Raw genomic sequence first — 13,320 nt, 5'->3', positions numbered from 1 at the left:
CTCCCTCCCTCCCTCCCTTCTTTCTTTTCCTGAATCAGGGTTTCACTTTGTGATTCAGGTTGACCTCAAATTCAATGTAGTCCTTGTAGTCCTCAAATTCATTGTAGTCTCTTGGTTACTAGAATTACAAGTTCCAGCCGTTACAATGGGACCCAGATGACTTATTTATTTTTCTTAAGTTGGTATGTAATTTCTGCAATGCATTGGAGAAAATAAAATTTCAAAAGCAATGCCTTAGGAGTATTATGCCTTAATTCCTGAGGAATGTCAACCAAAGACTAAAGAGGTTGAAATTTGCAAATATCTAATTTTTACAGAGTTGTTTTAGAAGTAATTTCCTGGTTGCTTTAGAACTGGTTTTAGAAACTTGGAACTTGGAAAGTGGCTCAGTTGGTAAATTGCTTGCTACTCAAGCAGGAGGCCCTGGGTTTGGATTCCCAGCACCCTGTAAAAAAACAGTCATGGTAGTAAATGCCTGTAATCCCAGTGCTGGGGAGGCTCACACAGGAGGATCCCTAGGGATCCTTGCTGGCCAGGCAGTCTAGCTGAATCTGTGAGACCCAGGTTCAGTAAGAGGCCCTGCCTCAATAAAAATCAAGATGGAGAGCAGTTGAAAATTATATCAATAAAAATCAAGATGGAGAGCAGTTGAAAATTATATCAATAAAATTATATCAATAAAAATCAAGATGGAGAGCAGTTGAAAATTATATCAGACCTCTGATACATCTACTTGCACATATGTGCCTGCACACACGCTAGATTAGATTCTGGAGACTCAGATCTCATTGGCCCTTTTGTTTGGAGGTGGTTTTTGTCAGAAATATGCCTTATCAGGAATGGTGAGAAGATTAGCTGGCTGGTGAGTACAAGCCTTGCCAAACGGGTGACTTTTTCCCAGTAAATCTCTAGGCTGTCGGGCCCACGCCACCTGGGATTTGTAGAAGTCGTCATTGCTTTCCCAGTTGTCTTCCTGTTTCTCTTCGTTCCTGAGGTCACTAGTCAGATTCCCATTGTCTAACTGCAGACCTATGTCTTTTCTCTTGGTCTAGTTTAAGAGCTTTCTCACAGGCATGCTTATTCTTCCAGCAACAGACTATGGAAAGTTCTGCCATGACTTTCTTCTATGTAGATCCTAAGTTGCTTCAAAATAGCTTGGAATAATTACAGTAGATTCCTTTAGAACTTATTAAGTAATGCTGTGTATTACTGGTCCTGCCTTCTCCACAATGTAGGGAATCATTTGTAATCAAATAATAGGTTACATGGTAATCTGTGCTTGAGTGGCTTTAGAATATTTAGCATATATGAAAAGAAAAGATGCTAGTGAAAAGGTGAAATGGAAAAAACTTTAATTTCAAGATGAACAAAGCCAAACTTAGTTCCATTTTGCTTTAACAATTTGTGTTATCTCAAGGTTTTCAGCTTTTCTGTATGATTTCTCTATTCTTTTTAAAGGAGAAAGGACAAAGTTCTTTTATTCTCCTTTCATGAGATCTGCCCATATCACATGATTGATTCATTCGTTCATTTAAAACATGCATTTTGTTGCCTTTTATATATTAGTGTCATTCTAGGTACTGATAGAATATCAAAGAATAAAAGTATAAAAACTTATTTTTCACACTTCTGCATTCTTAACTACAATATGAAATATATTAATACTAAGTGTGATGAGAAAAAACAGGGAATGGTGGGGATTTAGGAAAAGAGAGCTTGCACGGTTTGTTGTTGTTGTTTGGTTGGGTTCTCTGTGTAGCCCTGGCTGTCCACTCTTAAGACCATGCTTCAAACTCAGAAATCTGCCTTCCACTGCCTCTGACTCCCGAGTGCTGGCCCAGAGCCCGCAATTAAAGTAGGTTGATCAGGAGCTACTGTACTGAGAAGTGATGCTTGCATAAAACCCTGTAGGAAGTAAGTGGCCAAGCTGCACAAAGAGAAAGCTTGATTCAGGTAAGGAATACAAGTACAAAGTCCCCAGGTTTCAGTCATACAGATAGTTGTGGAATGTAGCAAGAACCCGTATGACTGGTGTGGGTGAGTCAGAAGTACATCTGTAGGCCAAGTAACATGTAGTATTTTCAATTTGGGTTTATCGTATACCTGATGGGAAATCTTTGGAGAGTTTTCAACGAAGGAATAACATTTGATTTTATTACTTTTTTTCCTTCTTCTTGAGGCAGGGTCTTATGTAGCATAGTCTGACCTCAAGCCTTGGTTTTCTAATCCTCCCGCCTCATCTGGAACAGTGGTATTACAGGCATGCTCTACAGCGCCTGGTTTGTGCAATGCTCGGATCCAAACCAGGGCTTTATGCATGTTAGCCAACTGAGCTATGTTTTGAACCTAATTTTATTTCATTTTTTAAAATCATCTGACTACTATTTTGAGCCTACTGTGTATTTCCTTGGAGACATGCTTTAGTTCAAGAAATGGTTGCAGTTGGGTTGAAAAAAACAGGTAAGTTGTTCTTCTAGAAGACTCAAGTCCAGTGAATTCCTTGAATCTACCTCAGGTGGCTCACAGCTGCCTTAACTCTAGCTTCAAGGATCTAAAACCTCTGGCTCCACTCGTACCTGCGTGCCATTGTACATACCCACACTCACACATATTATAAAATAATGAAAATTAAACCTTAAAAATAGTAAAAAAAAGAAAAAGTTCCAATCATCCAGTGAAGAGAAGAGTTGGCAGGAGGTGGGGTGGTGAGCAGCATGCAGTCTAAATGTATTTTGAATGTAGAAGTACGACTGACAGGGTGTGAGTTCTCAGACCAGGGTTTTCAAGGTTTTTGGCCTAAGTACTGCAAAGAAGTAACTAGAAGTAAACGTAACGGAGTGCTTAATTCTGGGTGGAAGACACGGGGTTTTGTATTTTTTCATTATTATTACTATTATTTTACTGAAAGAGTAGGTTTAGTGGGAAAGAAAAAGTCTAAAGGCATGTGCCAGTCACCACGCTTGACTGGCCTCCCATTCCCCATCTTTCCACCTCGTTCTCAGGTGCTGGGAGGATGGACATGGACATGGCTTGCTTTACTATTTGTCAGTTTGGACAATTTGACAGTTTTGTAAAAAAATACAAAAGAGGGCTAAATTTCATAGTAGGAGTAATTCTCCCAAAGAATAATTGCCAATCTGTTTACATGTAGCTTACTCTTTTTAAACTACACATCTTTTCCGTCTCAGGAAGTATTGTAACTGTATTACATTAAGTCTTAACAATGGGCTCTCCTAATGTGTTCTTGATGACATCACACTCATCTCTACATCTACTACATCTACTGTAGAGATATTGTCCTCATTCTGATTTTTAGTCTTTTTGTTTTGTTTTGTTTTGTTTTGTTGGTTTTTCGAGACAGGGTTTCTCTGTAGCTTTGGAGCCTGTTCTGGAACTAGCTCTTGTAGCCCACGCTGGTCTCAAACTCGCAGAGATCCACCTGCCTCTGTCTCCCAAGTGCTGGGATTAAAGGCACGCGGCACCTCCGCCTGGCTTTTTTTTTTTTTTAATAACTAGCTGAATGTATCTTGTTTCCATGGCTGTCAGCATAGTGATGCCAGTACAGCAGACTAGGATGTACAGAAGCTTAATAACAGTATTGTGTTTTTCTTCTTGTCTAACCTCCTCCCTACAGGGCATTTTTAACCAGTTTCAATGTAGCAGTGAAAAAGTGCTTCCCTCTGACACTCTCCGCAGTGCTCTGGCAAAGACTTTCCAGGATGAGCAGCGCTTCCAGCTGGGAATCATGGACGATGCTGCAGAGTGCTTTGTAAGTGCTGCCCTCGTGCCCTCTTGGTCTCTGTCAGGGACTATTTTATGACGGTGTTTACTGTGCCCTGCTCTGCACTGGGACCAGAGGTCTAGAGTCTACTACTGCAATGGGAATTGCCTAGTAGCTTTATGATTTTTTTTCCCTTCAGGCTTGGTGTAGTTTAATGCTTGCTACTACATAAAACAGTGGCTTTTACCTTCAGGAGAAGCAAGGCATGTTGAAGTACAAATTGTACTTCCAGAGCTTCTGATCCAGTAGTCTGGCAGAGCTCCCTGGTAATGCTGTATTGATGGTGCTCCTCTTGGGAACCACCATATTTTTATTAACTTCTTTTTTCCTAACAATATTAAGTAGAGACTGTGATGTTCCTTCTAAACAGTTACATTGCTCTAGTGATTTTATCCTTGATCTCCCACCTCCTATGTGCTAAATGAATGTGCTGACACACAAGAGTGCCACAGAAAAATCTTTTGACATTGGATAAATAGTACACAGAGTTCAGAAGAGTTGGGGGTCATTGGCTGGTTTTCATAGTGAGTTTAACTCTTTATTTCTTTTTAAGACTAGGTCTTGCAGTGGAGGCCTTGCAGGACTGGAGCTCTATTGCAAAATAAAAAAGGGGTTGTTATAGGAATAATGCTAAATGAAAATGTATTATTAAAAGTTTTATTTACTGGGATTGAGGATGTAGCTTAGTTGGTAGAGTACTTGCCTAATGTGTCTAGCCTTGTCTTATCCCTAATATATAAACCAGACATAGATGTACACCTGTAATTCCAGCACACATGAAGTAGAAACAGAAGTATCAGAAGATCAAAGTTATCCTGTGTAACATAGTGAATCCCAAGCCAGCCTAGGATATAGGAAACCTTGTTGAAAAAAAAAGTTAATGTACTATACAATACCATTTATATAGTTTTCTTGAGATGACAAAATGATAAATATGGAGGACTAGGCTGGTGATTAAGGAGTTAGCAGTATGGTAGATGGACAAGGCTCTGAAGAGGCAGCGTGGAGCAGCTCTGCAGTGTCTTGACTGTGGCAGCAGTTATAAGACTGCATGTGATGAAATTGCATCGAGTTATATCCAAACCCAAGTTCATGTAAGACAAGTAAAATCTGAATGATCTATGGCTTTCATAATTTCTTGTGTTTATCTGTCTGCCTGTCTTTCTGTCTTTCTTTTTTCTTTAAAAAAAAAAAGGTTAATAAAATTTAGAGATATTCTTGCTCTCCAGTAAGGTTTTTGGTGAATTGCTTGCCAATTTGTCCATTTGGCTTTTAAGTGTACTGCTTTTGTATTTTCCTGTCAGGAAAATCTGCTGATGAGAATTCACTTCCACATTGCGGATGAAAGCAAAGAGGATATATGTACCGCCCAGCAATGCATTTCTCACCAGAAATTCGCAATGACCTTGTTTGAGCAGGTAGACCTATCGGTCCTCATGTCTTGGACTCTGCCTTTAAGAGCATTTTATCTGGGGTGTAGAGTAAAATGGGTTTCAGAGCAGTTGATGATGTGGTTGCTTGCCTTGCTTCTCCCTCTGCCCAGTGTGTATGCACTAGCTGCGGCGCCACCTCCGACCCGCTGCCTTTCATCCAGATGGTGCACTACATCTCCACTACTTCCCTGTGGTGAGTTTCATCCTTTTTTTTTTTGTTTGTTTAAGATTCATTTATTTTTATTTTATGTGTATGAATGTTTTACCTGCATGTATGTTTGGGCACCATGCTTGTGCTTGGCACCTCTAGAGGTCAGGGAGAATATAAGATACCCTGGAACTGGAGTTACAGACAGCCATAAGCTGACATTTCGGTGCTAGGAACTGAACCCGGGTCCTCTGGAAAAGCAGCCACTGCTCTTAACTGCTATTCAAGTAATTTTTCCAGTCTGCTCTTATGGAATTCTTTATTGTACTGTTAGGTATACCTTCAGTTAATTGGGTTTTAACTGAGGACCACCAAATAACATGTATCCTTATTGTTGACTCTGTGCTATATTACAAGACTCCTAGATTCCTAGGCTTATTAATAGTTAGCAAAATGGAAGGAGAAATGGAAAGTCGGGGATTTGGGGACAGGTAGAGAGACTCACTTTGCATGACACTGAGGTTAGTCAGGGCATGGAATTGTCATATAGTCAGCAAATGAAAATCACACATGCACACGACACCTTTAATCCTAGCTCTTGCGGGGGCTGGAGAGATGGCTCAGAGGTTAAGAGCATTGCCTGCTCTTCCAAAGGTCCTGAGTTCAATTCCCAGCAACCACATGGGGACTCACAGCCATCTGTGATGGGGTCTGGTGCCCTCTTCTGGCCTGTAGGCATACAGGATATTGTATACATAATAAATAAATAAATAAAATATTTAAAAAAATTAAAAAAAAATCCTAGCTCTTGGGAGGCAGAAACTAGTGGACCTCTCTGTGTTGGAGGCCATACTGGTCTACATAGCTTGTTCCAAGACAGCCATAGAGAACTCAAAATAAGACCCTCTCTTAAAAAGAGAAAAAGAAAATGACATTTTCTTTGAGTTAGGGTTTGTATGAATGATTTTATTTTTTAATTTAGCCATAACTTGGTATAACGTCTGTTATTACCTTCCTCTCCCCATCTTGAAGTAACCAGGCTATTTGTATGCTGGAAAAACGTGAAAAACCATCACCAAGTATGTTTGGTGAGTTGCTTCAGAATGCCAGCACCATGGGAGACCTGCGAAACTGTCCGGTGAGTTAACTCTTTGGACTTTAGGATGAGAAAGAGAACCCTGGTTTGTAGCGTCTCCACGGAGCAGGTGAGAATGTTTGAACTAGCACTGTGTGTGTATTTCAGAGCAACTGTGGGGAGAGGATCCGGATTCGCCGTGTGTTGATGAACGCGCCACAGATTATCACAATTGGACTGGTTTGGGACTCAGACCATTCAGACTTGGCAGAGGATGTCATCCACAGTCTGGGCACCTGCCTTAAGCTGGGTGATGTATGTGTTAGATACCTTTATTTCTGTATTGTTCAAGCACTGAACAGACAGGCATGTTCTAAGTGGCAATTAATATAGCATTTTTGGGCAGATATACTTGCGTTTCTGTGTGCAGATTCATGAGCCTCATGCACATGCTCAAATACCACTTTTGTGAGGATGGTAGAACCCTTTTAGAAACAAAAGGCACAATTTTTGTCTTGAAGGACAGGATGGGCAGAACTTAGATATTGGTAAAAAAAAATTAGTTTCCAAGGGATGTTTATTGTTTGTTTATACCAGGATGGTGCAGAGAAGTGTATTCAACCATGGGAAATAGTAAGGTCAAAGGAACAAAGTCTTTTTTTTTTTTTTTTTTTTTTTTTTTTTTTGAGACAGGGTTTCTCTGTGGCTTTGGAGCCTGTCCTGGAACTAGCTCTGTAGACCAGGCTGGTCTCGAACTCACAGAGATCCGCCTGCCTCTGCCTCCCGAGTGCTGGGATTAAAGGCGTGCGCCACCACCGCCCGGCAAGGAAGAAAGTCTTGACTTTGGGAACTGAAGGAGGTAGAAGTTGGTGGCCTGAGCCCAAGAATAGGAAGTTCACAGCGAGGACACAATAGAGAGACCATCACTCCCTTGTGAGGGGAAAGATTTTTGTTTTTGTTTTTTTATTGTAGGTAAGAGAGAGAATGAGAATAGACAGAGGCATCTGGAGTAAGTCTGCCTTTGCTACTCTCCAAGACAGAGAGAGGAGCAGAGAGAAAAAGCAAGGAGGGGACAGACTGGCGATTGCCAGGGCTATGGAAGCAGAGAAGACAGCAAAAATAGTGGGAGAGTCCTGCCAGTTAAAGAGGTTGTGTTGCAGCAGGAGGAGGGCCGGTTAGTGGAACAACTTGGGAACTAGCATGGAGTCTAATCTGTTGGAAGTTTATTTGCATTAATGGAGGGCTATATGTTCCCTCTGGAGACTGGAGGCCTGTAGGAACAGATAGGAAAGTGATGACTTCCCACCGACAAACAGAAAGTCACTTTACAAGGTTCCTGAGGAATGTTGAGTGTCATTGGGTTAGAATCCAGCCTGAATCCAGATTGTCATTCTGTGGAGTTGGTATCTGACAGTAATAAAATAGCTTAGATGATAATTTAGTATCTTAGAGGTTTCTGTGTATTTATTTTGGGGAATGGGGAAATAAAATGTGAGAGTAGGTTTCATTCTTCTAAGCTTTATGATAGGGACAGCTCATGTTTTCCTTCAGTTCAAGGAGAACCAAAAAGTCTGGTTTCCTTTGTTTTGGTTTCTGTCTGGGACAGTCCCATGACCAAGGAGAGGCTGTTCTTGTTTTAAATAGCCACTCCTGAGAATAAATGAGCTGTTTGGGGTCACAGTTTGGATCTCCTCAAGGAATCTAACTGAAGGTTGTACACAGTAAGATCTTAAAAGTAGGGTTCTTGTTTGTTTCTTTGTTTTACAGTCTAAATATTCTATATTATTTCTAGTTTAATAAAAAGAATCTTTGAGTCAGAATCTCATATAATACAAGCTGGATAACAATGGGATATGTAGTCTAGTTTGCTCTTGAATTCTTAGTACTCTTGCCTCTATCCCTCTTTATCTATTAGGTAAAGGATAAAGGATTATAGGTGTGTGCCATCATGCCTGATTTTGATTTAATTATTTTGATTATTTTCTCATCCAGGTCAATTCTTAGTTCAGAATCCCTTAATTCAAATGTTTGTGTCTCTTAGCACTTGAGACAGAGCTGAGCATCTAGGAGCTGAAAAAAAATTGAAACTTGAGAGCTGGTTTTTGTTTTGTTTTGAAATTGTTGTGGCTTCTCTTATGCCTCAGAATGAAAATATTGAACTTAGCATGGAGCCCAGGCTAACTTTAGACTTATGATCCTCTTGCCTTAGCCTCCCTGGGTTGGCATTATAGGCATATGCCAACATATGCCTTTCCAGTTGCTTTCTAATAAACAATCTGAAAAATATTTCAGCTTGAGGGGAAAAGCAAGTTACTGTCTTTATTTAAGAAATGCTGATGGCCACTGGACATGGTAGCACACATCTGTAAGCCCAGCATTTGAGAGGCAGAAGCAGAAGATCAGGAGTTCAGAATCATTCTTAGCTATACAATGAGTAGAAAACCAGTCTGGCTACATGAGGCTCTATCTTGATAAACAAAACAAAATAAAGAAATGTTGACAGAAGTGCTAGTGTGGCAGTGTGTGCTTATAGTCTCAGCACGCAGAAGGCTGAGGCTGTGGCTACAGCCAGGGATACATAGTGTGGCCTTGTTCAGGGTGGAGAAGAAAGAGAAATCTTGATGGAGTCTGCTGAGGAATTATGTTAGATGGTTGACTGTGTGATGAGTCTTTCCCTTCTTTTTGTTTTCTTCCTATAGTTGTTTTTCAGAGTGACAGATGACCGGGCCAAACAGTCTGAACTATACTTAGTAGGAATGATCTGTTACTATGGCAAACATTATTCTACATTCTTTTTTCAAACAAAGATCCGAAAATGGATGTATTTTGATGATGCTCATGTCAAAGAGGTAGGAATATGCAAGGATCTTGAAGTATTTGGTGACTGAAATTTAAAAAAATATATTTATTTATTTTTCCTCAGGTTTTATTTTAAAAGTTTTGAATGGTGATTCTCTACACTGTCAGTAAGACACACATACTTTGTGTTTGGATTGGTTGTTTTTCTTTTTCTTAAAAAAAAAGATTTAATTTAATTTTTATTTTTATTTATTGTGGGTTTTTTTTTGGGGGGGGGCAGGGTTTATCTGTGTAACCTTGGCTGTCCTGGAACTCTCTTTGTAGACCAGGCTGGCCTTGAACTCACAGAGATCTACCTGTCTCTGTCTCTTGAGTGTTGTGATTAAAGGCATGTGTCACCACTGCATGGCTAATTTTATTATTTGAAAACCATGTCTGTGTATATGTATGCACATTTATTTGGGTATGGTATGTGAGTGTAGGTGCCCACAGAGGCTAGAGTGGTCAGAACCCCCTGGGTCTAGAATTACAGGTGTTTGTGAGAACTAAATTCCAGTCTTCTAGAAGAGCATTAACCAGTCTTACTGAGTCATCTCTTCAGCCCCAGTAGGTTGTTTTTCTGAAGGAGGGTTTTGATCTGTATTCCAGGCTGGCCTGGAACTTGAAATGTAGTCCAGGGTGGCCTCAAACTCATAGAGAAGTCCTCCTTCCTTAGACTCCCAAATTACAGGTAAGAGCTATTACACCTGGACTTTATCTGTTAAACATAAGGACAGTAGTTTTAAAATTCTGTAATAGATAGGAACAGAACATCTTTTATTATTTTCTCTCAGTTTCTCTAGACATACAGCATGGTTTGTTTTTATAGTTGACAAATCATCATCATTATTAAATGGTTTATTGGAATGGGAACAAGTAATGTAGCTAATTAGATTTTTTAAAATATTTATTTATTTATTATGTATACAACATTCTGCCTCGATGTATGCCCGCACGCCAGAGGAGGGCACCAGATCTCAGTACAGATGGTTGTGAGCCACCATGTGGTTGCTGGGAATTGAACTCAGGACCTCTGGAAGAGCAGCCAGTACTCTTAACCTCTGAGCTATCTCTCCAGCCCGCTAATTAGATTTTTGTGGTTAACTCCGAGTTGAGGACTTTCAATTTGGCATTATCCATAGGTGATAATTTGTTTCAAGGCTATTAAAAATTATCCTTTCCAGGCAGTGGTTGTGCATGCCTTTAATCCAGCACTCGGGAATCAGGGGCAGATCTGTCTGATCTACAGATCAAGTTTCAGGATAGATAGTGCTACAAAGAAAAACAAACAAAACAAACAAATAAAAATTATCCCACAATTCTCATTTCCCTGGAGAGGTTAACATGAAAGATGGGCTATAGTGATACCTAAAGCAAGAAACTTGGTCTTGTCTAAAGAAGACTCTATGGATAAAATGGTTTAGGTGTCTGCATCAGTTAGGAAGCTCTTGTCATAAAACCAGCAGGGTCAGAAGGGTGGTCGGGAGAGAATGGGAGGGGAGGAGGGAGGGGAAACTGTTGTTGGAATGTAAAATAAATGAATAAATTTAATAGTAAAAAATTAGAAGCTATGAAGGCTGCCGTAGATATGCTAATCATATCAATATGTAGATTTGAAGCAAAATCTTTCACTAGTAGAGTCTTTGTTAAATTTCAATATTCTCTTTTGTGGGGAGGGACAACAAATTATTTGAACATTAGGGTTTTTTTTTTTGTTTTTTTTGTTTTTTTAACCTGAAAAGTATTCCTACAAAACAATAAGATTGGGATGTGAAACATAAACTGTGCTTTAATTTAAATAATGGCAACTTAGCTTTAACTTACTGAAAGTGCGTTCTGAGTAAACTATCATACTAGCTAGTTGTCTAGCTGGCAAGCCATAATTATACCTAAGAATGCCTGTTGGATCTATGGCTGTTATGTTACTCTTCCACTGTGATTGCAGAGCTGAATCCATCACAAGGCTACGGCCGAGAGGTTCAAACTGTCTATTTTAAGCAGTTTGCATTTTATGTCTTGCCATGTGTGAACTCTAAAATTGAATGTTATTTATTCTAAGATACTCTGTAAGAGAGTTTCTATTTTCCTTTCAGCTTTGTTAAGGTGATTTTAATATTTAGGAATGAAATTGTGGAAGTGGAAATTTGAAGTGAGCTCTTAAATCTAATGTCTATGAAAAGAAGTTGATTAATAAAGCAACCTAGACTCCTCACATAGCATGTCCACCTTTGTGAGGTTTTTTTTTTTGCATATTTCAAAACTGAGTTAATTGATTCATTCTTTTCTCTGATAGTATTTTAATGCTTTCTTTAAAAGGGGGTTTAATAAATAGTCATTAAGTTTAGATCTAAGATCTTTCTTTTTCTACCTAATTTTTGTTGTAAAGAAACTACATTAGGAAGGAATTATGCTTTGAATTGTGGATATGAATCATAATTGTCATATTCTTTTGGTGTTTCTGGCTCAGATTGGTCCGAAATGGAAGGATGTGGTAACCAAATGCATCAAAGGGCATTATCAGCCCTTGCTGCTGCTTTATGCAGATCCCCAGGGTACCCCAGTGTCTACCCAGGACCTGCCTCCCCAAGCTCAGTTCCTGTCATACACCAAGACATGCTACGATAGTGAAGATTCAGGTGAGCAGCCTAGCCCTCCCACCACCCCGTGGAGTCAGATAGCAGCTCATAGTTTAGCTAGGAGGAAGAGGGTCTATTAATTGTAAGAAACAAGTGCCAACTTGTGCAAAGCTAATTAGCATTAAGCATTGTTTTCTTCAGCTTCAAAGAGTGTATTGCCTGAAATCAGCTTGCCCCAAGTCAAAAGTGAGAAGGCAGCTATGCTTGTTTGCATCAAGATCCTAAAATAAAATTATAAGGGATGCTTCAGTAGCCTTGTTACATTGTTACGGTTATTGATTCCTTCTAGTAGTGTTACAGTGGCTTAAGTGAATTTTAAAAAAGATATGTATTTATTTTATTTTATATGTGTGAGTGTTTTTGCCTGTGTGTATGTTGTACTGTGTTTATGCTTGGTGCCTACAGAATCCAGAAGGTGTTGAATCTTCCAGTGCTGGAGTTATGGATGGTTATGATCTACCATATGGGTGTTGGAAACTGAACCCCAAGCCAAGAGCAGAAAGTGTTCCTCACCACCGAGCCGAGCTATCTCAGCAGTCCCTGGCTTAATGAATTGTTAAGAAGCACTAGAATAATTCTAATCCTTGGAAATCAAAGAGTTTTGTTTAAATTCCAGATGTAGAAGTGATGGTCCTCAGTGTATGAATCAGTTGTTCCAGTCTAAGCCAACTGTTCAAAATTGCATAATGCCTTTCTATGGAAATAACGTGAACACTGAAGTCTCAGGGTATCCCACAGAGGCTGATAATATGTGAACTATCGCCCTTGTAGTTTGATCTTGAGTTCTGTAAAGATGCAGGACTGACTCTTAGCATAGTTTCGAAAGAGAAAGTACTTGCCTTAAAGTCTTCCCCTCCCATTGCATCTCATTCCTGTTTGGTCTGCTGTGTTTCTTCCTGCTGTTTTGTTTTGATTTGGTGGCTTTTTTTGTTTTTTTGTTTTTTTTGGTTTTTTTGAGACAGAGCCTCACTATGTAACACAGACCAGCCTGGAAGTCACTATGTAGCTCAGGCCAGTTTCTATTTTATGGTGATCCTCCTGCCTCAGCCTCCTGAGTGCTGGGCTTATACCAGGTTCAACCACTCTTCCTGTTTTGTACCTCACCCGGACCTACTCTATTTCTTCCTTCAGTCAAGTGCCCATTTGTCTATTGTGTTTATCTAGATAAGGGCTCGGAGAAAAGCCTTCTGTTGGACACATTCACACTAAAGAATGAATATAGCCCCATAATTCCTCAAAAATACTAACAATGTGTATGTCAACTTTTAAAGCAACATAAAAAACAATATAAGACAGAGCGCCTCTAAGACAGGCGAGCAGTGGTGTGTGGACAGTACAGGAGAGCCTCTAAGACAGGTGAGCAGTGGTGTGTGGACAGTACAGGAGAGCCTCTAAGACAGGTGAGCAGT

General features: G+C 39.8%; 1 protein-coding gene across 5 annotated transcripts in view; it reads left to right on the top strand.

Annotated features, from left to right (window-relative positions):
• Usp54 (ubiquitin specific peptidase 54) overlaps positions 1 to 13,320 on the top strand; it is a 103,729-nt gene that overhangs the window by 49,199 nt on the left and 41,210 nt on the right. For all 5 annotated transcript variants that reach the window (XM_026789521.1, XM_005367628.3, XM_026789522.1 and 2 more), the window contains 7 exons: positions 3,635 to 3,769; positions 5,086 to 5,199; positions 5,325 to 5,407; positions 6,395 to 6,500; positions 6,606 to 6,752; positions 9,137 to 9,286; positions 11,743 to 11,911. In XM_026789521.1, coding sequence (XP_026645322.1) covers positions 3,635 to 3,769; positions 5,086 to 5,199; positions 5,325 to 5,407; positions 6,395 to 6,500; positions 6,606 to 6,752; positions 9,137 to 9,286; positions 11,743 to 11,911 — 904 coding nt within the window. The remainder of the gene's footprint in view (positions 1 to 3,634; positions 3,770 to 5,085; positions 5,200 to 5,324; positions 5,408 to 6,394; positions 6,501 to 6,605; positions 6,753 to 9,136; positions 9,287 to 11,742; positions 11,912 to 13,320) is intronic.

The sequence above is a fragment of the Microtus ochrogaster genome, unplaced genomic scaffold (genome assembly GCF_000317375.1).
Source record: "Microtus ochrogaster isolate Prairie Vole_2 unplaced genomic scaffold, MicOch1.0 UNK21, whole genome shotgun sequence".
Classification (NCBI taxonomy): Eukaryota; Metazoa; Chordata; class Mammalia; order Rodentia; family Cricetidae; genus Microtus; species Microtus ochrogaster.
The sequence above is the reverse complement of the archived record's forward strand: the minus strand, read 5'-3'. Positions and strand labels throughout refer to the sequence as shown.